Source organism: Marmota monax, unplaced genomic scaffold, assembly GCF_021218885.2.
Source record: "Marmota monax isolate L192 unplaced genomic scaffold, Marmota_monax_Labrador192_F-V1.1 WCK01_AAM20220418_F8-fsc00354, whole genome shotgun sequence".
NCBI lineage: Eukaryota > Metazoa > Chordata > Mammalia > Rodentia > Sciuridae > Marmota > Marmota monax.
In genome coordinates, this window is record NW_026692876.1 from 845251 (window position 1) to 870120 (window position 24870).

A 24870-nucleotide genomic window follows, 5' to 3' on the forward strand; every position below is an offset into this window, starting at 1 on the left:
CACTTGGACGTGCAAGAGCTAAGTTTTTCCCATAACAAGGCCAATGAGGACAAGGCCTTTATTTGGGATTATAAATCTTTAAGGATATGAGTTACCAAAGTTATCAGGAATGTAGGTCAAATTTGGGACATATGACCTTCATGTAGCAACAGGGGTGGTCTTGGCCAGCTGCCTTCATTTGTCTCAAGCCTTCCTCTGTTCCACCCAGAAAATTTCTCCCACAGGAAAAAAAAACTGAAGCAAGTTAGGACAGACATTTCCAATACCTGGGTGAGAGTAAATCCAATCCACCTGTTTTGATATGCAATGGCAGATGACATTGTGGTGCCCCACAGGTTGCTGCCAGGCACACATCCCCAGAGTGTGGTCCCACTCATGCACTTCCTCCCGTGGCAAGAGCCCCATCCTAGTGGGGTGGGTGCAGGTGCAAGTAATGGTGAACATCAGAGTAGCCTGGGCCATACGGAAGCAGCGGCAACTAGGGGCTTCTCAGGAGGATGGCAAGAGGGATCAAGGAAGTGGGACTGGTCCATGTGGACCACTACCAAGTGTGTGCAGTTACCTGAACATGGACTTGCACTCTCTCCAACACATAGACCTCACTGTAGGCAGCACTGATGCACACAAGTAAACTGTGGGCAAGAGCTGATTTGGTGCACTGCCATTTTTAAAAATTTATTTATTCATTCATTCATTCATTCATTCATTCATTTATTTATTTTTAGCTGTAGATGGACACAATACCTTTATTTTTTATTTATTTTTATGTGGTGCTGAGGATTGAACCCAGTGCCTCACATATGTGAGGCAAGCGCTCTGCCACTGAGCTGTAATCCCAGCCATGGTGCACTGCTATTTTGAGGGTAGTAAATGAAGAAGAGGGATGGGGGTCAGGACTTGATCTACGGGGCTTATGGAGTGGGGTGTTGGTGAGAATTAATTGTAGAGCAAAGCTACCACAATGAGAACTTTGGGGGGGGGCATAAAACAAACAAACCAAAAAAGCTTGGAGGTAGTATTGTAGGGGACAGATGAGGCAAGGCATGAAAGATAGCAGGCAACAGTTTTATTTGGCTTCAGCCAGGTTCATAGGACACAGCTTTTGCTGTAATCAATTAATCCCCTGAACCCCAAGGTCACGTAGTTTCAGAACTTTATACCCAGCATGTAAGGGGAGGGCTCAGAAGTTCAGTCTGCAGAAATTCACATAAAAGTACCTTTTTCTTTCACTGTACTGGGCAAGTTAACCCTTCAAGGACAATACTTGAGAAGGGGAGAGCTTCTTCTCCCCTGTATTTCCTCCCCCTGCCAGCTGTTACCATGAAGCCCAATTGGTGACTGCTCTTATCCTAGAAATGTAGACATCTCTGTGAAGCTCCAGCTCAGTGCAGAGGCTGGCATTGTTAAAGTATTTGTCTTTTTTTAAACACATTTTGCATTTGCAAACACACTTCTACCGATAAATGTTTGTGCAAAACTAGTAAAGGGGCATTCAGCACTAGGAGTGCTGATTTCTTCCAGGCTAGTGGTCAAGTAAAATAAAGGAATAGGAAAATAGGAAGTTTACCTACACTGAACTCTTTTGTAGAGACTCTTGCTGATAGTCCTAAAATCAATTATGGTGAAGATTTCTGGAGAGACTTAGTTAAGACTTTCTGTGTAAGAGGGGATGCCACTATAGTAGAAAGCCTCAGGTTGTTTGATATTTCATTAGAGGAAATTGTTCAAATATTGGAGGATTTGTGGGTTAAAGGTCCTGAATTCTGAATTTGGGCCATTGATTTGGGGGCCTTATTTAGATCACAGCTAGGTTGCTGAAGAAACCCTGGGTTTTGGATGAGCAATGAGGAAACCTAAGGGACAGTCTGGTGGAATGGACTGGGTAGTTCCCATGTTGAAGACATTTAACCAAGATTGTAGTGGATATCAGGGTGTCCCCTGATGCCTTCTGTCACTGGACAGTTCCATTGGAGAATTAGAGAACATCTTCTCTGCAATCTCAATAGTGGGGGGCCCCAGGGGCTGGAGAAGCCTAAGGGAAAGGATCTTGAGCAGTGCACCTCTGCAAGAGACTGGAAAGAATCCTACCTCTCAGAGGAATGAGAAGCCAGTGTAACATTAGGGAAAAAATGGCCAAAGTGGCTTCTGATTTGGAGGTCTCATGGAGAGAGAGAAAAACTGGAGGTTTGTTAGAATGGGAATGGGTCTAAAGAACCCCAGAAACTGGTCAGGCAACCAAATGAAAGCATATGAAAGATAAAATAATAAGAAAAAGAAAATAGAGGCTGACTTCATGGACCAGCAATGCTTTATTCAGCACCAGAGGGGCACATCTTCAGAAGGAAAATGGTGGTGGGTCATCATGAGGTTCTGGGTTTTGTAGGGTTCAGCAGAGCCAGGTCATGGGAGGAGCTAGTTACTTTTGGTGGGCCCTCTTTGTAGACAGAGCCAGGTAATGGGAGGAGTTTAGGGTGGGGCTGGAGGACAGATAGGTAACCATATACTTCAGTGTTTATAATTTGTCCCTGGTGACGAGATCTCTCTCTGCTTCCTTATTGTCAGGTGCTGAGCTGCTGTCCTTCTGCCATGATGTTCTGCCTAACCTAAGGTTCAGAGTATTGGAATTGTCTATCTATGGACTGAGACCTCTGAAATCATGGGCAAAAAATAGACTTACCTTTCTCTATGTTTTTTTTCAGGTTTTTAAACTTTAGTTACAGAAATATAAACAGTGGATGAGGTCTCTTTTTTTATTTTTATGGCAGGGTCAGTGGAGTTGCTGGGAGTAGCTGTCCACCTAATCACAATTTCCGAGGTAGGCTGGGTTATCAAGATGGGTCCATGCATCTAAAGCCTGTTGAGATGGGGCAAAATATAGGTGAGGCTTTTTTCAGGGGGCATGCTGCAGTGTTGTAGCCCAGAAGTTCCAAAAAATGGGCTCAAGGACTGTGAAGATCACAGTTTTCCAATAGTAAGTGAATTTGTTATCTGGGATAGAAGTGGTGACTCCTTGGGGTCTCATATTTCTCCTTTCCCCACTGGTGAATTAATACTTGGTTTATAATTGATTTTACATATATCTGTGCTCAGCAACATCTCTGCCACATACCGTTGTATTCTGATTCTCAAACACTGTGGTGAAATTGCTATTTGTTTCCCTTGTTTTGTCCTTTGTTGTGGAAGGAAGCATGCCAGGCACTGCTAGCCAGCCATTTTGTTCAAGAATATCCTATATTTTATTGCTCTTATTCTCTTGCTTCTTTCAAGATCATCTCTTTGTTTTTGAGTGTTTGATTATTATATATTGTGGAGTTATTTTAAGTAGAATCTGATTCTTGGCCTTTGGCCTTTTTATACCTGGGTATTTATATCTTTCTTCAGGTTTGGAATTTTTACTGCTATTGTTTCTTTAATAAACTTTCTATTTCTTTATCATTCTCTATTCTTGATTGAATGCCCATTGCTTGCATATTGCTCTCTTGATGCTGTATCTAGATCTCATAGGCTCATTCATATGTATTTCCTTCTTTTTTCTCCTCCATACATTTTTAAATAGCCTGTCTTCAAGTTCACTGATCCTTCTTATAGTTTCACCGTCTTATTCCTGGAAACAACTTTCTTTCCAAGAAGAGCTGTTTTATTTTATGGGAAAATGTATTTGAAACAAAAATCTATGTTCCATGATTATTTTTACTGAGGCGCAATTGATTCTAGACCTTCTTAGGGACAAAATCATAATTTTTTTCAGTGACTTTGGAGGTTCTTTTTTGTTTGTTTGTTTAATTGCTTCTATCATCTTTTTTGCTTCCAAACCAGTCTTAACCAACTTATGATGCACAAACACTCAGGAAAATCTAATGCTCTGCCATTTTTATTATAGTTCCTTCCAACTATAATTCCTTTAATCCACAGCCTTCCTGGAAATCACAAAACTGTCATTCACTTCCCAGCTTAAGCACCATCTCCTCCATGAAGGTTCATAAGATACTTTCATTAGAATCAATTCCTTTCTTTGATTTCCACAATGCACACAAATTAGACACCAATACATCATCTATTAAACTTTATTGCACTTATTCATTTACATGTACACTTTATCCAGTAAAGTGGAAATCAAGTATTACCATTATAATGCAAACAAAAGTTAGTGCAGGAAATAAAATTAGAAAGAATAACTGAAGAAAAATATTCTCCAAATATTTTCAATCTACATGCTTGCTGGTGCTTGATTTCATGCAACCAATAGAAATGTGCATGCATGCACATATGTGCATGTGCATGTGCATGTGCACAGACACTCTGACCTTGGAAAATGTCCTGCTAAACTTTTCCAGGACATACCCAGCCACCAAAACTTTTCTCCAAGTACTGAGCCACAGCCAGGGTAAGATGATCATTAAAGGGTCCAGCCACAACCTGGATGCCTACAGGAAGTCCTTTGGCATTCAACCCCAGTGGACACTGAGTCACAGGCAAACCAAGGGCATTGAAGACACCTAAAGAAAACAAACAGGGAAAACTTGAGTAGTCAACTTGTTTTAGAAAACTTATTTCACCCTTCATTTGGTCAATAATGAGAATAATAGCTATTGCATAATTTGGGTTGCCATCTGCTGATGACACATGTAGTGAGTTTATGCGTAGTAAATTAATGAAGTATCACAGCAACCTCATGATAGGAGCAATATTAACCTTATTTACTGATAAGATGACTGAAGAGAGAAGTAGGATAACATGTTCAAAGTTACTTTGTTAATAAAATGTTGTCTCATAACTGAACTCATAAATAAAATGTGAATGAGAGCACAAGTGTCTTCTCGGTATACTATTTCTAAATTGTACTCTCTGGTATTTTCAAAAAAATTAGAGTAAATGCTAGGGTAAGCTAATGTTTTCTCAGATAATAATGTATTCTCAGATTTTCCATTCATTTGTGAACGTTTTGTAATATCAATTTGCATTAGTCATTTGTATTATGAATCTATACTGCAGAATAATTTACATAAACTAAGATTTCACTTTCCAATATAGAACTCAATAATTGTCAAAAAAACTTAGAGTGTGATGCAATCATTACCATATCCTAAGATATTCATCCCCAAAATAACTTCTTACTAATTACCATTTCTGTACTACCCGAACTCTTAGCAAGCACTAATCTGTTTTTTATCTCTATTGATTTCCTATTTTGGTTATTCCTAGCTCTCACTAACTCACGGATAAAAGATTAACTCATGTATTTTTCTAAATATTTTAAAGTTTTACCCTTTAAATTTGGGCATCTGATTCAGTTTAAATAAGGTTTTGCATATGCTTTGAGGTAGGGGTCCAACTTTATTCTTAGCATCTGAATATCTAGTTTTCCCAGTATCATTTTGGTTTAAGATTATTATTTTTTCATTGAATTGTCTTGGAACCTGTATCAAAAATTGCAAGAACAGTAGAAAGGGTAATTTCACAAGATGGAAGAATAGAATTCTCCAGCTTCAGTGCTTCTCAAGAAAACGCATGCAGCAAGTGTTCATGGATAAGAATATTTGTTAATATATCTGAAGTTAAAAGAGGCTGAGAAACCTGTTTGGACAACATAACTAAGAAAAGCCACATTAGAGGGCAAGAAAAATTGTTTCACTTTGACCACATCACCCCTCTATGAGGGGTGGGAAGAGTTGGAGAAAACTATTCAACTTCGCTCAATTCTGGAATCCTTCAAAGAAAGATGAAAATGTCTAAAATACAGAATAAGGATATAATTTCAAAAGCAACAGGAGAAAATGGCAGGTTATATTTAGAGGTAAACCAATTAGGATTTCAACTGATTCTCAACCTAGACCCTCAAAGTCAGGAGGGCTTGGAACAATATATACCAAACCCTAAAAGAAAACAGGTGTCAAGCAGGATTACTTTATCCAAAAAAAATTACCCATCAGAATTGAAGATGAAATAAAAATATTCCATAATAAACAAAAACATATCAGAGAAAAAAAATTCAGACAAATATCACCAATAAACATTGATGCAAAAATTCTTTAAAAAATATTGGAAACCTGCATACAAAACATGTTAAAAAGATAGTGCACCACAATCAAATGGGGTTCATCACAGTGTTGCAAGGTTGGTTCAACATACAGAAATCAAAAACATAATTCATCGTATCAATATACTTAAAGACAAGAATCACATGATTATTTCAATACATGCAGAAAAAAAGCTTTTGAAAAAAATACCACCCCTTCATGTTCAAAACACTAGAAAAATAAGGGATAGTAGGAACATACCTCAATATTGTAAAAGCTATATATGCTAACCCCAATGCTAGCAGCCTTCTAAAGATTTGGGAAAATTATATACATGCAGGTCCAGGAAGATTTGAGGACCCTACTTAGGTTCAAACATAGAAAGTCCTCACCAAGGCATATCGCAGTCAATCTGTGAAATGTCATTTGATAAGGAGAGAATTCTAAAGAATGGCAATAGAAAAGCATCAAGCCCCAGGTAAGGAAAGCACAATCAGAATAACAGCAGACTTCTCGTCAGAAACCTTATATGCTAGTAAAAATGGAATGATATAGTTTAATCTCTAAAAGGAAAAAAAAAAAAAACCGGCCTACTAAGAACATTATATTCAGCTAAGATAGCATAGAAAAGCAGAAAAAAATAAGCATAAGTATAATCTGAAATAATCACCATATTTACATTACAGAATATAGTTAAGGGACGTCTACATCAAAAAGTAGAAGTAAGCTGAGTATGGTGGCAAACATCTATAATTCCAGCAATTGGATGGTTTTATTCAGTAGGATAGCAAATTCCAGTCCAGCCTCAGCAACTCAGTGAGATCCTGTCTCAAAATAAATAATAATAATAATAATAATAATAATAATAATAATAATAATAACAGTAGTAGTAGTAGTAGTAGTAGTAGTAGTAGTAGTAGTAGGAGGGGTTACGTAGCTCAATGTGGCAAATCACTTCTGAGTTCAATCCCTAGAACAAAAAATAAATCTAACAAATAAAAATTGGAAGTATGACAACTATCATGATGAAAACATAATAAAGTATAAAACTTGCTAGAGAACACATACTAGAGAAATAATAAAACTATCAATACATAAAATAACCCAATAACAAAGATTAAAAGGAGGAGAGGAAGAAAATAGCAAAGGATATATAAAATGATAAAAATTAACACAATAGCTAGGTGTGGTAGTGCACACCTATAATCCCAGTAGCTCTGGAGGGTAAAGCATGAGGATTGCAAGTTCAAAGCCAGCCTCAGAAAAAGAGAGATGCTAAGCAACTCAGTGAGACCCTGACTCTAAATAAAATACAAAATAAAGATGTGGATGTAGATCAGTGGTTGAGTGCCCCTGAGTTCAATCTCCAGTACCCCCACCAAAACAACAACAACAATATTGATTATAACTTTTAATATAATCATATTGAACTTTCCAATTAAAATGGACTAGCTGATTGGATTATTTGTTTACTGGTGTTAAGTGTTTTTGAGCTCTTTGTATATCCTAGAGACTAATGCTTTATCTGAGGAGCAGATGGCCAAGATTTTCTTCCATTCTGCAGGATTTCTCTGCACATTCTTGATTGTTTCCTTTGCTGAGAAGAAGCTTTTTAGTTTGATACTATCCCATTTATTAATTCTTTTAAAAAATATTGTGTTGTATATGGACACAATACCTTCATTTATTTTGTTTGGTCCTGAGGACTGAACCCAGTACTTCACACACGCTAGGCAAGTGCTCTACCACCGAGCCACAACCCCAGCACCCCATTCATTGATTCTTGATTTTACTTCTTTTGCTTTAGGAGTCTTGTTGAGGAAGTAAGTTCATAAGCTGACATGGAAGAGATTTGGGCCTACATTTTCTTCCAGTAGGTAGAGGGTCTCTGGTCTATTGCCTAGGTACTTGATCCACTCAGCTGAGTTTGTGCAGGGTGAGAAATAGGGGTTCGATTTCATTCTACTAGATGTGGGTTTCCAGTTTTCCCAGCACCATTTGTTGAAGAGGCTGTCTTTTCTCCAATGTATGTTTATGGTACATTTGCCTATTATGAGATAACTGTATATATGTGGGTTTGTCTCTGTGTTTCCTTTTCTACTGCATTGTTTTTATGTCGTTTTGGTGCCAATACCATGCTGTTTTTGTTACTATATCACTTTACAATAATTTAAGGTCTGGTATTGTGGTGACTACTGCTTCACTTTTCTCACTAAGAATTGCATTGGCTATTCTGGAACTCTTTTTTCCTAATGAATTTGTGGACTGCTTTTCAATTTCTATGAAGAACATCATTAGAATTTTAATGGAATTTGCTAAATCTGTATTGCATTTTTTGTAGAATAGCCATGGTTTTCACCAAACTATCATCCCCAATATAAATTAAACTTATTTAAAAAGTAAAGGATGGTATAAGGAGTGAAATCAGAGATAAAATACAGCAATTTAAAGATCAATTAAATAAAGAGGCAGAAAATGTGAAAGAAAAACAAGTAGGAATCTTCAAAAGGAAGAAAACAAAACAAAACAAAAATCCATAAATATTCAATGGAAAGTATCATGAACAGACTAGACAACTTGGAAGATAAAACCTCAGGCAATGAAGAAAAAAATATAATCTTGAAAACAGAGTTGACCATGAAGAGATGTTAAGAAATCAGGAACAGAACTTTCAAGAATTATGGAATAAATGAAAATTCCAAATTAAAGATCTATTGGGACAGATGAAGGGATGGAAATACAAACCAAATAAATAAACAATTATTTCAATAAAAAAGTCAGAAAATTTCTGAAACCTAAAGAATTAAATAAAAAAACCCAAATACAAGAGGCTTTCAGGACCCAAATGCACAGAATTATAAGAGACATAAACTAAAAAATATTATAATGAAAATGCCTAACATACATAATAAAGATAGAATTTTAAAGGCTATGAGAGAAAAATATCAGATTATGAATACCAAAAAACCAATTCAGATCTCAGCTGATTTCTCAACCCAGACCCTCAAATCTAGGAGGACCTGGAATAATATATAACAAGCTCTTAAAGAAAATGGATGCCAAAAAGAACTCTATATCCAGAAAAATTAAGCTTCGAATTTGGCAATGAAATAAAAACTTTCCATGATAAGCAAAAGTTAAAATAATTCACAACTAGAAAGCCTATACTACAGAACATTCTCAACAAAATATTCCATGAAGATGAAATGAAAAAAATGTGGAAACCAGCAAAGAAACTACACTAAAGTAATAGTCAATCAAGAGAGAAACTGATTCAAATTAAAAACTCTAAATTAATCAAATGACTATGAATACAAATCATATCTCAACAATAACCCTGAACATTGATGGCCTAAACTCATCCTTCAAAGAAATAGATTGGAAGATTGTACTAAAAGGCAACACCCAACAATATGCTGTCTCCAGAAGACTCTCCTTATAGAAAAAGACATCTATAGACTGAATGTGAAAGGATGGGGGAAAACCATACTGCAAACATGGATCATTTAATAAACCAAGGGTTTCTATCCTCATATCAGATAAAGTGGACTTCAAGCCAAAGGTAATCAGAAGGGGAAAAAATGACATATCATACTGCTAAAAGGAATTATACATCAACAAGACATAACAATTGTAATGATTCATGCCCCAAATAATGGAGCATCTAAGGACATCAAACCTTTCTCAAATTCAAGAATCAAATAGACCACAACACAATAATACTGGGTAACTTTGAAATACCTTTCTCACCACTGGATATATCCTAAAAACAAAAACTAAACACAGAAACTATGGAATTAAATAACACAATGAATAATTTAGACTTAAAAGATATATATATATATATATATATATATATAATATTTAATTATTAAAAATTGAATACACTTTCTTTTCAGCGACACACAGATAATTTTCTAAAATAGACAATATTTTATGCCACAAAGCAACTCTTAGCAAATACAAACAATAGAGAAAATACTCTGCATTCTATCAGATTCCAATGAAATGAAACTAGAAATCAATAATAGAATAAAAATAGAAGCTACTCTAACAGCTGAAGATGAAATAATATGCTATTGAATAAAAAATGGATAGCAGAAAAAATCAGAGATGAAATGAAAAAATACTTAGAAGTAAATGAGAATAGTGATACAACATATCAAAATCTCTGGACACTATTCAGGCAGTGCTAAGAGGAAAGTTCATTGTGTTGAGCTCATTCATTAAAAGAACAGAAAGTCAATAAATAAATGACTTTACCTTACATCTCAAAGTGCTAGAAAAAAAAGAATAAATCAACACAAAAAGCAGAAGACAGGAAATAATTAAAATCAGAGCTGAAATCAATGAAATCAAAAGAAACAAAAAATTGATAAAAATGTTGGTTCTTTGAGAAAATAAATTGATAAACCTTTAGGCACACTGATGAACATAAACAGAGAGAAAACTCTAATTGCTAAAATTTGTGATGAAAAATGATATATCTTGATGGACCCTACTGGGGTACAGATGATAGACAGAAAATATATTAAAATTTTTTTCTCCAATAAAATAGAAAATCCTGGAGGTATTGATAAGTTTCTAGAGACATATGAGTACCCAAACTGAATCAAGAGGACATACACAATTTCAACAGATCAGTTTAATACAATGAAATATAAGATGCCATCAAAAGCCTACCAACCAAGAAAAGCCCAGGATCAGATGGATTCACAGCAGAATTCTACAAGACCTTCAAAGAAAAATTAACAACACTACTCCTCAAATTATTCCATGAAATGAAAAATGAGAGAACTCTTCCAATCTCATTCATTAAGCTAGTATCACCCTGATACCAGAACAAAACAAAGGAACATTAAGGAATGAAAACTTCAGATCAATAACCCTAATGAACAAAGATGCAAAAATTCTCATTAAAATACTGAGAAATCACATACAAAACATATTAAAAAGTAGTGCACCATGATTAATTGGGGTGCATCCCAGTGATGTAAGGTTGGTTTAACATGTGGTAATCAATAAATATAATTCATCACATCAATAGGTTTAAAGACAAGAACCATATTAGCATCTCAATAGAGAATCATATGATCACCTTAATAGATGCAGAAAAAGAGCTTGATAAAGTACAGCATCCCTTCATGTTCAAAACACTAGAAAAACTAGGGATAGCAAGAACATTCCTCAATGTTGTAAAAATTGTATATGCAAAACTCCAAGGCTAATACCATTCTAAATGGACAAATATTGAAAACATTCTCTCTAAAAACTTGATCAAGAAAAGGATGCCCCATTTCACCACTTCTATTCAATATCATCCTTGAAACTCTACCCAGAGCAATTAGACAGAAGAAGCAATCAAAATGATAAGAATAGGAAAATAAGAACTGAAACTATTCCTATTTGCCCAGACACGATTCTATATTTAGAAAAAAACCTGGGGGAAAACACAGCAACAACAACAACAACAACAACAACAAAAACTCCACCAGAAAACTTCTAGAGCTCATAAATGAATTCATCAAGGTAGCAGAATATAAAGTTAACATACATAAATCAATTGCATTCCTATACATTATACATCAGTGATGAATCAACTGAAACACAAATTAGTAAAAATACAACATTCACAATTGTCTCAAAAAATATGTGGGAATCAATTTAACAAAAGTGGTGAAAGACTTCTACAATGAAAACTATAAAACACTAAAGAAAGAAACAGAAGAAAACCTTAGAAGATGGAAAGACCTCCCATGCATTTGGATTGGCAGAATTAACATATCAAAATGGGCCTACTACCCAAAAAAGGTTATACAGATTTATTTTTATTTATTTTTTTTTATTTAATTTTTTATTGTTGGTTGTTCAAAACATTACAAATTTCTTGACATATCATATTCCACACTTTGATTCAAGTGGGTTATGAACTCCCACCTTCACCCCATACACAGATTGCAGAATCACATCAGTTACACATCCATTGATTTACATATTGCCATACTAGTGTCTGTTGTGCTCCGCTGCCTTTCCCATCCTCCACCATCCCCCCTCCCCTCCTCTCCCCTCCCCTCCCCTCCTCTCTCTCTACCCCCTCCACTGTATAACCCTGAGGGTCTCCTTCCATTTCCATGCAATTTCCCTTCTCTCTCCCTTTCCCTCCCACCTCTCATCCCTGTTTAATGTTAATCTTCTTCTCATGCTCTTCGTCCCTACTCTGTTCTTAGTTACTCTCCTTATATCAAAGAAGACATTTGGCATTTGTTTTTTAGGGATTGGCTAGCTTCACTTAGCATAATCTGCTCTAATGCCATCCATTTACCTGCAAATTCTATGATTTTGTCATTTTTTAATGCAGAGTAATACTCCATTGTGTATAAATGCCACATTTTTTTTTATCCATTCATCTATTGAAGGGCATCTAGGTTGGTTCCACAGTCTTGCTATTGTGAATTGTGCTGCTATGAACATCAATGTAGCAGCGTCCCTGTAGCATGCTCTTTTTAGGTCTTTAGGGAATAGACCAAGAAGGGGAATAGCTGGGTCAAATGGTGGCTCCATTACCAGCTTTCCAAGAAATCTCCATACTGCTTTCCAAATTGGCTGCACCAATTTGCAGTCCCACCAGCAATGTACAAGTGTACCCTTTTCCCCACACCCTCGCCAGCAATTGTTGTTGTTTGACTTCATGATGGCTGCCAATCTTACTGGAGTGAGATGGTATCTTAGGGTGGTTTTGATTTGCATTTCTCTGACTGCTAGAGATGGTGAGCATTTGTTCATGTACTTGTTGATTGACTGTATGTCCTCCTCTGAGAAGTGTCTGTTCAGGTCCTTGGCCCATTTGTTGATTGGGTTGTTTGTTCTCTTATTGTCTAATTTTTTGTGTTCTTTGTATACTCTGGATATTAGGGCTCTATCTGAAGTGTGAGGAGTAAAGATTTGTTCCCAGGGTGTAGGCTCCATATTTACCTCTCTTATTGTTTCTTTTGCTGAGAAAAAACTTTTTAGTTTGAGTAGGTCCCATTTGTTGATTCTAGTTATTAACTTTTGTGCTATGGGTGTCCTATTGAGGAATTTGGAGCCCAACCCCACCGAATGTAGATCGTAGCTAACTTTTTCTTCTATCAGACGGCATGTCTCTGATTTGATATCAAGCTACTTGATCCATTTTGAATTAACTTTTGTGCATGGCGAGAGAAAGGGATTCAGTTTCATTTTGTTGCATATGGATTTCCAGTTTTCCCAGCACCATTTGTTGAAGATGCTATCCTTCCTCCATTGCATGCTTTTAGCCCCTTTATCAAATATAAGGTAGTTGTAGTTTTGTGGATTGGTTTCTGTGTCCTCTATTCTGTACCATTGGTCCACCCGCCTGTTTTGGCACCAGTACAATGCTGTTTTTGTTACTATTACTCTGTAGTATAGTTTGAAGTCTGGTATCGCTATACCGCCTGATTCACACTTCCTGCTTAGCATTGTTTTGCTATTCTGGGTCTTTTGTTTTTCCATATGAATTTCATGATTGCTTTCTCTATTTCTACAAGAAATGCCATTGGGATTTTGATTGGCACTGCATTAAACCTATAGAGAACTTTTGGTAATATCGCCATTTTGATGATGTTAGTTCTGCCTATCCATGAACAGGGTATATTTTTCCATCTTCTAAGATCTTCTTCTATTTCTCTCTTTAGGGTTCTGTAGTTTTCATTGTATAAGTCTTTCACCTCTTTTGTTAGGTGGATTCCCAAGTATTTTATTTTTTTTTAAGATATTGTGAATGGAGTGGTTGTCCTCATTTCCATTTCAGAGGATTTGTCGCTGATATACAGGAATGCCTTTGATTTATGCATGTTGATTATATATCCTGCAACTTTGCTGAATTCATTTATTAGCTCTAATAGTTTCTTTGTAGACCCTTTTGGGTCTGCTAGGTATAGAATCATGTCTTCTGCAAATAGTGATAATTTAAGTTCTTCTTTTCCTATTTTGATGCCTTTAATTTCTTTCGTCTGTCTAATTGCTCTGGCCAGTGTTTCTAGAACTATGTTGAACAGAAGTGGAGAGAGAGGGCATCCCTGTCTTGTTCCAGATTTTAGAGGGAATGCCTTCAATTTTTCTCCATTCAGAATGATGCTAGCCTGAGGCTTATCATAGATTGCTTTAACGATATTGAGGTATGTTCCTGTTATCCCTAGTTTTTCTAGAGTTTTGAACATAAAGGGATGCTGTACTTTGTCGAATGCTTTTTCCACATCTATCAAGATGATCATATGGTTCTTATTTTTAAGTCTATTGATGTGGTGAATAACATTTATTGATTTCTGTATATTGAACCAGCCTTGCATCCCAAGGATGAATCCTACTTGATCACGGTGCACAATTTTTTTGATATGTTTTTGTATCCGATTCGCCAGAATTTTGTTGAGGATTTTTGCATCTAGGTTCATTAGAGATATTGGTCTGTAGTTTTCTTTCTTTGAAGTGTCTTTGTCTGGTTTAGGTATCAGGGTGATATTGGCCTCATAGAATGAATTTGGAAGTTCTCCCTCTTTTTCTATTTCCTGAAGTAGCTTGAAAAGTATTGGTATTAGTTCTTCTTTAAAGGTTTTGTAAAACTCTGCTGTATACCCATCCGGTCCTGGGCTTTTCTTAGTTGGTAGTCCTTTGATGGTTTCTTCTATTTCCTCAATTGATATTGGTCTGTTTACGTTGTCTATATCCTCCTGACTCAATCTGGGCAGATCATATGACTTAAGAAATTTATCGATGCCTTCACTATCTTCTAATTTATTGGAGTATAAGGATTCAAAATAATTTTTTATTATCTTCTGTATTTCTGAAGTGTCTGTTGTGATATTGCCTTTTTCATCCCGTATGCTAGTAATTTGAGTTCTCTCTCTTCTTCTCTTTGCTAGCATGATAAGGGTCTGTCGATTTTGTTTATTTTTTCAAAGAACCAACTTTTAGTTTTGTCAATTTTTTCAATTGTTTCTTTTGTTTCAATTTCATTAATTTCAGCTCTGATTTTAATTATTTCTTGCCTTCTACTTCTTTTGCTGTTGTTTTGCTCTTCTTTTTCTAGGATTTTGAGATGAAGTATGAGATCATTTATTTGTTGTTTTTTTCTTTTTTTAAGGAATGAACTCCAAGCAATGAATTTTCCTCTTAGAACTGCTTTCAATGTGTCCCATAGATTCCGATATGTTGTGTCTGTGTTTTCATTTATCTCTAAGAATTTTTTAATTTCCTACTTGATGTCTTCTATAACCCATTGATCATTCAGTAACCTATTGTTCATTCTCCAAGTGATGTATGCTTTTTCCTTCCTTCTTTTATTGTTGATTTTCAGTTTCATTCCATTCTGATCAGATAATCTGCATGGTATTATCTCTACTCCTTTATATTGTCTAAGAGTTGCCCTGTGACATAATATATGATCAATTTTTGAGAAGGATCCATATGCTGCTGAGAAAAAAGTGTAACTGCTTGATGTTGGGTGGTATATTCTATATATGTCAATTAAGTCTAGGTTATTAATTGTGTTATTGAGTTGTATAGTTTCCTTATTCAACTTTTGTTTGGAAGATCTGTCCAATGGCGAGAGAGGTGTGTTGAAGTCTCCCATGATTATTGTATGGTGGTCTATTAGACTCTTGAACTTGAGAAGAGTTTGTTTGATGAATATAGCTGCACCATTGTTTGGGGCATAAATATTTATGATTGTTATGTCTTGTTGGTGTATGGTTCCCTTACGTAGTATGTGGTGTCCCTCTTTATCCCTTTTGATTAACTTTGGCTTGAAATCTATTTTATTTGATATGAGTATGGACACTCCTGCTTGTTTCAGAAGTCCATATGAGTGATATGATTTTTCCCAACCTTTCACCTTCACCTATGTATGTCTTTTCCTATCAAATGTGTCTCCTGTAGGCAGCATATTGTTGGGTCTTGTTTTGTGATCCATTCTACTAGCCTGTGTCTCTTAATTGGTGAGTTTAAGCCATTAACATTTAGGGTCATTATTGAGATATGGGTTGCTCTTCCTGTAATGTTTTTCTGAGGATGTTTTGAAGAGATGGTTTTCTAGCTGCAAATTCTTTTAACTTTTGTTTATCGTGGAAGGTTTTAATTTCATCTTCTATCCTGAAGCTTAATTTCACTGGATACACAATTCTTGGTTGGAACCCATTTTCTTTCAGTGTTTGAAATATGTTATTCCAGGATCTTCTAGCTTTCAGAGTCTGTGTTGAAAGATCAGCTGTTATCCTGATTGGCTTACCCCTAAATGTAATTTGCTTCCTTTCTCTTGTAGCTTTTAAAATTCTCTCCTTATTCTGTATGTTGGGCATCTTCATTATAATGTGTCTAGGTGTGGATCTCTTATGATTTTGCACATTCGGCGTCCTGTAGCCTTCTAGCATTTGGGATTCTGTCTCATTCTTCAAGTCTGGGAAGTTTTCTCGTATTATTTCATTGAATAGACTGCTCATTCCTTTGGTTTGGAGCTCTGTACCTTCCTGTATCCCAATGACTCTTAAGTTTGGTCTCTTAATGTTATCCCATATTTCTTGGATGTTCTGCTCATGGTTTCTTAACAGTCTTGCTGAGCTGTCTATGTTCTTTTCAAGTTGAAATACTTTGTCTTCATTGTCTGATGTTCTATCTTCTAAGTGTTCTACTCTGCTGGTAGTATTCTCCATTGAGTTTTTAAGTTGGTTTATTGCTTCCTGCATTTCTAGGATTTCTGTTTGTTTGTTTTTTATAACCTCTGTCTCCCTGTATAGTTGATCCTTTGCTTCCTGGATTTGTTTGTGTACTTCATTGTCGAAGTCATCTTTCATTATCTGATTTTGCTGTCTAATGTCTTCCTTGATACTCCAGATCATCTGAAGCATGTATATCCTCAATTCTTTATCTGACATTCCATCTGCTGCAGCTGTTACCTCTTCTAAAGTTGCGTTGACCTGCATTGCTTGTGGTCCTTTCTTTCTTTGTCTTTTCATACTGCTTGCGTTTCTTTCTTGCAGGCGCGGGCGGCGGCTCTGCTCTCTCCTTATTCCAATTGGGGTGTTGTGACTACCATGCCGGCAGGTCACTGGGCCTGTTCTGGGCGCTGGCGGCGGCTCTGTTCTGCCCCTACTCCAATTGGGGTGACGAGTGTACCACGCCTGCAGGCAACCGGGCCTGATACGCCGGTCGGTTGCAGGTTTGCCTACCCTGCAGGCGAGGGCGGCGTCTCTGATCTGCCCCTACTCTAAATGGGGTGACGTGTCTGTTGTACCGGCAGGCCACTGGGCCTGTCCCGCTGGTCGGTCGCAGGTCTGCCCACCTTTCAGGCACGGGTGGCGGCTTGGCTCTGCCCCTACTCCAATTGGGGTGTCGTGACTACCCCGCCGGCAGGTCGCTGGGCCTGTTCCTGGCACGGGCGGCAACTCTGCTCTGCCCCTACTCCAATTGGGGTGACGTGTGTACCACGCCGGCAGGCTCCTGGGCCTGATCCGCAGGTCTGTCGCAGATTTGCCTACCTTGCAGGCGCGGGCGGCGGCTCTGCCCTGCCCCTCCTACCATGCCTGCGGACTGCTGGGCCTGATCTGCAGGTTGGACACAGGTCTGCTCACCCTGTGGGCATGGGTGGCAGTTCCGCTCTGCCCCCACTCCAATTGGGGTCACGTGACCACCACACCGGCAGGGCCTGATCCGAGCTCGGGCCAAGGATCTGCTCTGCCCCTACTCCAGTTGGGGTGATGTGTGTACCACGCTGGCAGGCCGCTGGGCCTGACCCGCCAGTCTGTCACAGGTCTGCTTACCTTGCAGGCGCGGGCAGCGGCTCTGCCCTGCCTCTCCTACCACGCCCATGTACCACCGGGTCGCGGGTCTGCCCACCTTCCGGGCGCGGGTGGCGGCTCCGCTCCGCCCCCTCTCCAATTGGGGTCACGCGATCACCACGCCGGTGAGCCGCTGGGCCTGCTCCGGGTGCTGGCGGCGGCCCGTCTCCTCCCCTCTGGCTCGACGACAAATCGAGAGAGACTCGGGTGTCTGTGCCTCACCCCCCCTACCAGGAGACCAACTGTTTCTGTCACCGCTGGTATTGATGAAGTTCTCTCCTCCGCCGCTTTCTGATGACATCAGATCTCTGCCATGTTGGTATCCTATGCGAATGGCAGCATTTCGTTCCCCTTGCCGGGCAACCAAAGCAACAGGTGAGTCCTGACCGGCCCTCAGCAGGACCCGGACCGAGAAGCAGTTTCCGCGGGCTCCTAGCCCTGGGCCAGGGCAGTTCCAGGAGCCGGAACTCGGCCGCTCCGTGCTCGGTGTATGCTCTGATAAGAGCAGGCTGCAAGAAGCAGCCTCCGCGGGCTCCCCAGCCCTGGGCCAGGGCAGTTCCGGGAGCCAGAACTTGGTTGCTCCATGCTCGGTGTATGCTCTGATAAGAGCAGGCTCCAAGAAGCAGTTTCCACTGGCTCCTTAGCCCTGGGCCAGGGCAGTTCCGAGGGCCGGAACTCGGCCGCTCCGTGCTCGGTGTATGCTCTGATAAGAGCAGGCTCTAAGAAGCACCCAGGCACTGAGCCCGAGCAATCTGTCCGCAAGCCGCAGGCAAATGGCAGCCTGAAATTACCTGTTCTATGGCTGAATGAGCTGCGGTCAGTCGAAAACTGGGATGGTGACGTCAGCTCTCCAACATGGTGGCCACTGGCCTCCTCTGTGGTCTGACCGGTGTGGAGAACCGAAATGGACCGCTTCCTTCCCCCGTCTCGAACCCAGAATTCAGCCCTGAGTACGGTGCTTGCACGGCTGGCAGAAACTGCAGCGCTGTATCCCTGCGTCGCTATCTCCTCGTTTCCCAGCGCGCGCTGCAGACTCTAGCCGCAGGGCGATTTGCTGAATAAGCAGTGTTACCCTCCGCGCGACAAATCTCTCGCGTTTGAGTCCCCGTAGCCGATCCTCGTGCGATGGAAATCCTTCCTCCAGGTTCCGGAGCACCCCACTATTGCTGGAAATTCCTAACAAGATAGCCTTTAGCCGTCCTGACTTGTCATACTCCCACACAGTGACGCAGCACACGGGGGCAATGTACTCCCCTCGCCGCCATCTTCCCGATCTCCCCAGGTTATACATATTTAATATAATTCCTGTAAAAATCCTATGATGTTTTTCATAGAAATAGAAAATGCAATCATTAAATTCATTTGGAAAAATAAGAGACCCAGAATAGCCAAAGCAATCCTGAGCAAGAAAAATGAATCAGGAGGCATCACAGTAGTAGACCTTAAATTATATTGCAGAGCCATAATTACAAAAATGGCATAGTATTGGCAACAAAGCAGACATGCAGATCAATGTTACATAATAGAAGACACAGAGACAAACCTACATAAATACAGTTATCTCATAGTAGACAAATATGCCAAAAAATTCATTTGAGAAAAATGGCCTCTTCAACATATGTTGCTGGAAAAATTGAAAACCCATATATTTCAAAATGTCTCACCCTTTAGAAAAGTCAAAGAGGATCAAGGTGGGCTGGGATTATAGCTCAGTGGAACACTTGACTAGCACATGTAAGGCACTGGGTTCAATATTTAGCACCACATAAAAATAAATAAATAAAGGTATTGTGCCCATCTACAATCAAAAACCAAAAATTTTAAAAAGTGAATAATGGACTTAGGCACTGGAACAAGACCCTGCACCTAACAGAAGGAAAAGTAGGCCCAAATCCCCATTATATCAGCTTAGCAACCAACTTCCTTATCAAGACACCCAAAGTGCAAGAAGTACAATCAAGTATCAATAAATGGGGACTGAGGCTGTAGCTTAGAGGCAGAGTAGTTGCCTAGCATGCATGAGGCAATGGGTTCAATCCTCAGTTCCACATAAAAATTAAAAAATAAAATAAAGGCATTCTTTCCATCTACAACTACAAAACAATTTTTAAAAAGAATAAATGAATGGAATGGAATCAAACTAAAATTCTCCTTCACAGCAAAGAAAACAATAAATAACATGAACAGAGAGCCTACAGAATGGGAGAAAATCTTTACCACATGCACCTCAGATAAAGCATTAATTTCCAGGATATATAAACAGCCTAAATAACCTAAACCCCCCAAAATAATAATAATAACCCAATCACCAATGGGCTAAGGAACTGAGCAGACATTTTACAGAACAAAAAAATACAATTGATCAACAATATATGGAAAACTATTCAATATCTCTCATAATCAGAGAAATGCAAATCAAAACTACTATAAGATTTCTTCTCACCTCAGTCAGAATGGCAATTATCAAGAACACAGCAACAATAAATGTTGACAAAGATATGGGGAAAAAGGTACTCTCATACATTGTTGGTGGGACTGCAAATATGGAAAGCAGGACACAGATTCCTCAGAAACTTGGAATAAAACGACCATTTCACCCAGCTATCCTACTCCTTGGTTTATATCCAAGGGACTTATAATTAGCATACTATAGTGACACAGCCATATCAATATTAATAGCAGCTCAACTCAATAGCTAAACTATGGAAGCAACTATACCCTTCAACAGATGAATGGATAAAGAAAATGTGGTATACAAACACAATGAAAAATTACTCAAAGAATGAAATTATTGAATTTTCTGACAAATGGATGGAGCTAGAGGCCATCATGCTAAGTGAAATAGGACAATCCTATATAAACAAAGGATGAATGATTTCTCTGATATGCAGATGGTAATTCACAATAAGAGGGAAGAATAGATGTACTTTGGATTAGACATAGGGGAGTAAAGGGAGAGGATGGGGCATGGGGGTAGGAAAGATAGTAGAATAAACTGAACATTATTACACTATTTGTACATGTGATTATATGACTGATATAACTCTACAAGTTATCCAACTAGAAGAATGAGAAGTTATACTCCATTTATGTATGATGTGTCAAAATGCACTCTACTGTCATGTATAACTAATTAGAACAACAAAAAAAATAGTGTCTCTTGCTTCTCCACAGGTTCTCCCAGGCCATTTTTTTGCCATGCTTTTCTAAGTATTTGTGCTTACCCTTTCTTCAACAGCCAAAGTAGCAGCCACTGCTTCCACCTGCAGCAGCAAGATGGTGTGTTTCTACCATAGTAATTCTTATTATGTTCAAAGTTTCTGAATTTATGTGTCTCTACAGTTTATCTTACTGTCAAGTGTTAAATTTTTGTTTTCTCTTGTGTCTTTGCTTTGGGTAAACCTGTCCTCATAGAATGAACTTAAAAGACTTTGCTCATTTTTCCTTATTTGAAAGTTTGAGATTTGTCATTAGTTCATTAAAAGTGGGATTATTTAGCATTAAAACTGTTTCATGTGCTGGACTTTGCTGGGAGACATTTATTACTGAATCAGTCTTACTAGTAATTACTGATCTCTGTAGATTTTTTATTATTTAATTTTAGTAGTTTTTATCTTTCCAAAAATTACCTTTTCTTTTGTCTTTCAATTTGTTGTCATATTGTTGTTCATAAAAGGCTCCAGTCAGAAGGTGAAAGGTTGGGAAAAATCATACTACTCACATGGACCACAGAAATAAGCAGGGGCATCCATACTCATATCCAGTAAAGTAGACTTCAAGCCAAAGTTAATCAAAAGAGATAAAGAAGGACACTACATACTGCTCAAGAGAACCATACACCAACACGGCATAGAAATCATTAATATAGATGCCCCAAACAATGGTGTAACTATGTTCATCAAACAAACTCTTCTCAAGTTCAAGAGTCAAAATAGACCACAACACAATAATCATAGGTGATTTTAACCCACCTCTCTCAGCAGTGGACAGATCTTACAAACAAAAGTTGAATAAAGAAACTATAGAACTCAATAACACAATTAATAACTTAGACTTAATTGACATATATAGAATATATCAACCAACATCAAGCAGATACGCTTTCTTCTCAGCAGCACATGGATTCTTCTCAAAAATAGAACATATATTATGCCATAGGGCAACTCTTAGTAAGTACAAAGGAGTAGAGATACTACCTTGCATTTTATCCAATCACAATGGAATGAAATTGGAAATCAACAATAAAATAAGGAAGAAAATTTCTTACATCACATGGACAATGAACAATATGCTACTGAATGAACAATGTGTTTCAGAAGACATCAAGGAGGAAATTAAAAAATTCTCAGAGGTAAATGAGAACACAGACCCAACATATCGAAATCTCGGACACTATGAAAGCAGTACTGAGAGGAAAATTCATTGCATGGAGTTCATTCCTTAAAAGAAGAAAAAGCTGGGGCTGAGGATATGGCTCAAGTGGTAGCATGCTCACCTGGTATGCACTGGGTGCTGGGTTTGATTCCTCAGTACCACATAAAAAATAAAATAAAGATGTTGTGTCCTCTGAAAAACTAAAAAATAAATATTAAAAAATTCTCTCTCTCTCTTTAAAAAAAAGCCAACAAATAAATGACCTCACACTACATCTCAAAGACCTAGAAAAAGAAGAACAAAACAGCAGCAAAAGCAGTAGAAGGCACGAAATAATTAAAATCAGAGCTGAAATCAATGATATTGAAAAAAAGAAACAATTGAAAATTCTGACAAAACTAAAAGTTGGTTCTTTGAAAACATAAATAAGATTGACAGATCCTTAGCCATGCTAATGAAGAGAAGGAGAGACAGAACCCAAATTACTAGCATACGGGATGAAAAAGGCAATATCACAATAGACACTACAGAAATACAGAAGAGAATTAGAAATTACTTTGAACCCTTATACTGTAATAAAATAGAAGATAGTGAAGGCATTGATAAATTCCTAGAATCATATGACTTCCCATATTGAGTCAGGATGATATATACAACTTAAACAGAACAATATCAAGTGAGGAAATAGAAGAAGCCATCAAAAGATTACCAAAAAAAGAAAATCCCAGGATCAGAAAGATATATAGCCAAATTTTACAAGACCTTTAAAGAAGAACTAATACTAATACTCTTCAATCTATTTCAGGAAACAGAAAAAGAGGGAGTACTTCCAAATTAACACTATGAGGCCAATATAACCCTTATTCCAAAACCAGACAAAGACACCTCAAAGAAAGAAAACTTCAAACAAATATCTTTAATGAATATAGATGAAAAAATCATCAATAAAATTCTGGCAAATTGAATACAAAAACATATCAAAAAGATTGTGCACCATGATCAAGTGGGATTCATACCAGAGATGTAAGTTTGGTTCAACATACAGAAATCCATAAATGTAATTCATCACATCAATAGACTTAAAGATAAGAATCATATGATCATCAATAGACGCAGAAAAAGCATTTGACAAAAAATAGCACCCCTTCATGTTCAAAACACTAGAAACACTAGGGATATCAGGAACTTACCTCAACATTGTAAAGGCTATGTATGCTAAGCCTCAGGCCAACATCATTCTAAACGGAGAAAAATTGAAGACATTCCCTCTAAAATCTGGAACAAGACAGGGATGCCCTCTCTCACCACTCTATTCAACATAGTTCTTGAAGTACTCCCCAGAGCAATTTGACAGATGAAAGAAATTAAAGGAATAACTATAGGAAAAGAACTTAAATTAGCACTATTAGCTGATGATATGATTCTATACCTAGAAGACCCCAAAAAACTCCACCAGGAAACTTCTAGAACTAGTAAATGAATTTAGCAAAGTGGCAAGATATAAAATCAACATCCATAAATCAAAGTCATTTCTGTATATCAGTGACAAATCCTCTGAAAGGGAAATGAGGAAAGCTACCCCATTCACAATATCCTCAAAAAAAAATACTTGGGAATTAACTTAACAAAAGAGGTGAAAGATCTATACAATGAAAACTACAGAACCCTAAAGAGAGAAACAGAAGAAGACCTTAGAAGATGGAAAGTTTTACCTTGCTCTTGGATAGGCAGAATTGATATTATTAAAATGACTATACTACCAAAAGCACTATACAGGTTCAATGAAATTCTGATCAAAATCCCAATGGCATTCCTCATAGAAATAGAAAAAGCAATGATAAAATTCATCTGGAAAGATAAGAGACCCAGAATAGCTAAAGTAATTCTAAGCAGGAAGAGTGAAACTGGTGGTATCGCTTTGCCAGGTCTTAAACTATACTACAGAGCAATCGTAACAAAAAACAGCATGGTACTGGCACCAAAAGAGGCTGGTAGACTAATGGTACAGAATAGAGGACACAGAGACTAATCCACAAAACTAGAACTATCTCATATTAGACAAAGTTGCCAAAAGCATGCACTGGAGAAAGGATAGCATCTTCAACAAATGGTGCTGGGAAAACTGGAAATCCATATGCAAAAAAATGAAAATGAATCCCTATCTCTCACCATGCACAAAAGTTAACTCAAAATGGATCAAGGATCTAGGAATTCAAGTGGGTTATGAACTCCCATTTTTACCCCATATACAGATTGCAGAATCACATCAGTTACACATCCATTGATTTACATATTGCCATACTAGTGTCTGTTGTGTTCTGTTGCCTTTCCTTTCCTCCAAAGTGTGAAATATGATATATCAAGAAATTTGTAATGTTTTGAACAACCAACAATAAAAAAATTAAAAAAAAAGGATCTAGGAATTAAACCAGAGACTCTGCATCTAATAGAAGAAAGAGTAGGCCCTAATCTTCATCACGTGGGGCTAGGCTCCAACTTCCTCAATAAGATGCCTATAGCACAAGAATTAAAACCAATAATCAACAAATGGGATGGATTCAAACTAATAAGTTCTTTCTCAGAAAAGAAATAATCTGTGAAGTGAATAAGGAGCCTACATCCTGGGAACAAATTTCCCCCCTCACACATCA

The 24870-nt window shown here is 37.8% G+C and overlaps 1 protein-coding gene across 1 annotated transcript in view; it reads right to left on the reverse strand.

Annotated features, from left to right (window-relative positions):
- Positions 1-4046: 4046 nt before the first annotated feature.
- Faah2 (fatty acid amide hydrolase 2) overlaps positions 4047-24870 on the reverse strand; it is a 114884-nt gene continuing 94060 nt past the window's right edge. The window contains 1 exon segment of the mRNA XM_046449680.2: positions 4047-4496. Within this exon segment, the coding sequence (XP_046305636.2) occupies positions 4321-4496 (176 nt within the window). The 3' untranslated portion in view covers positions 4047-4320.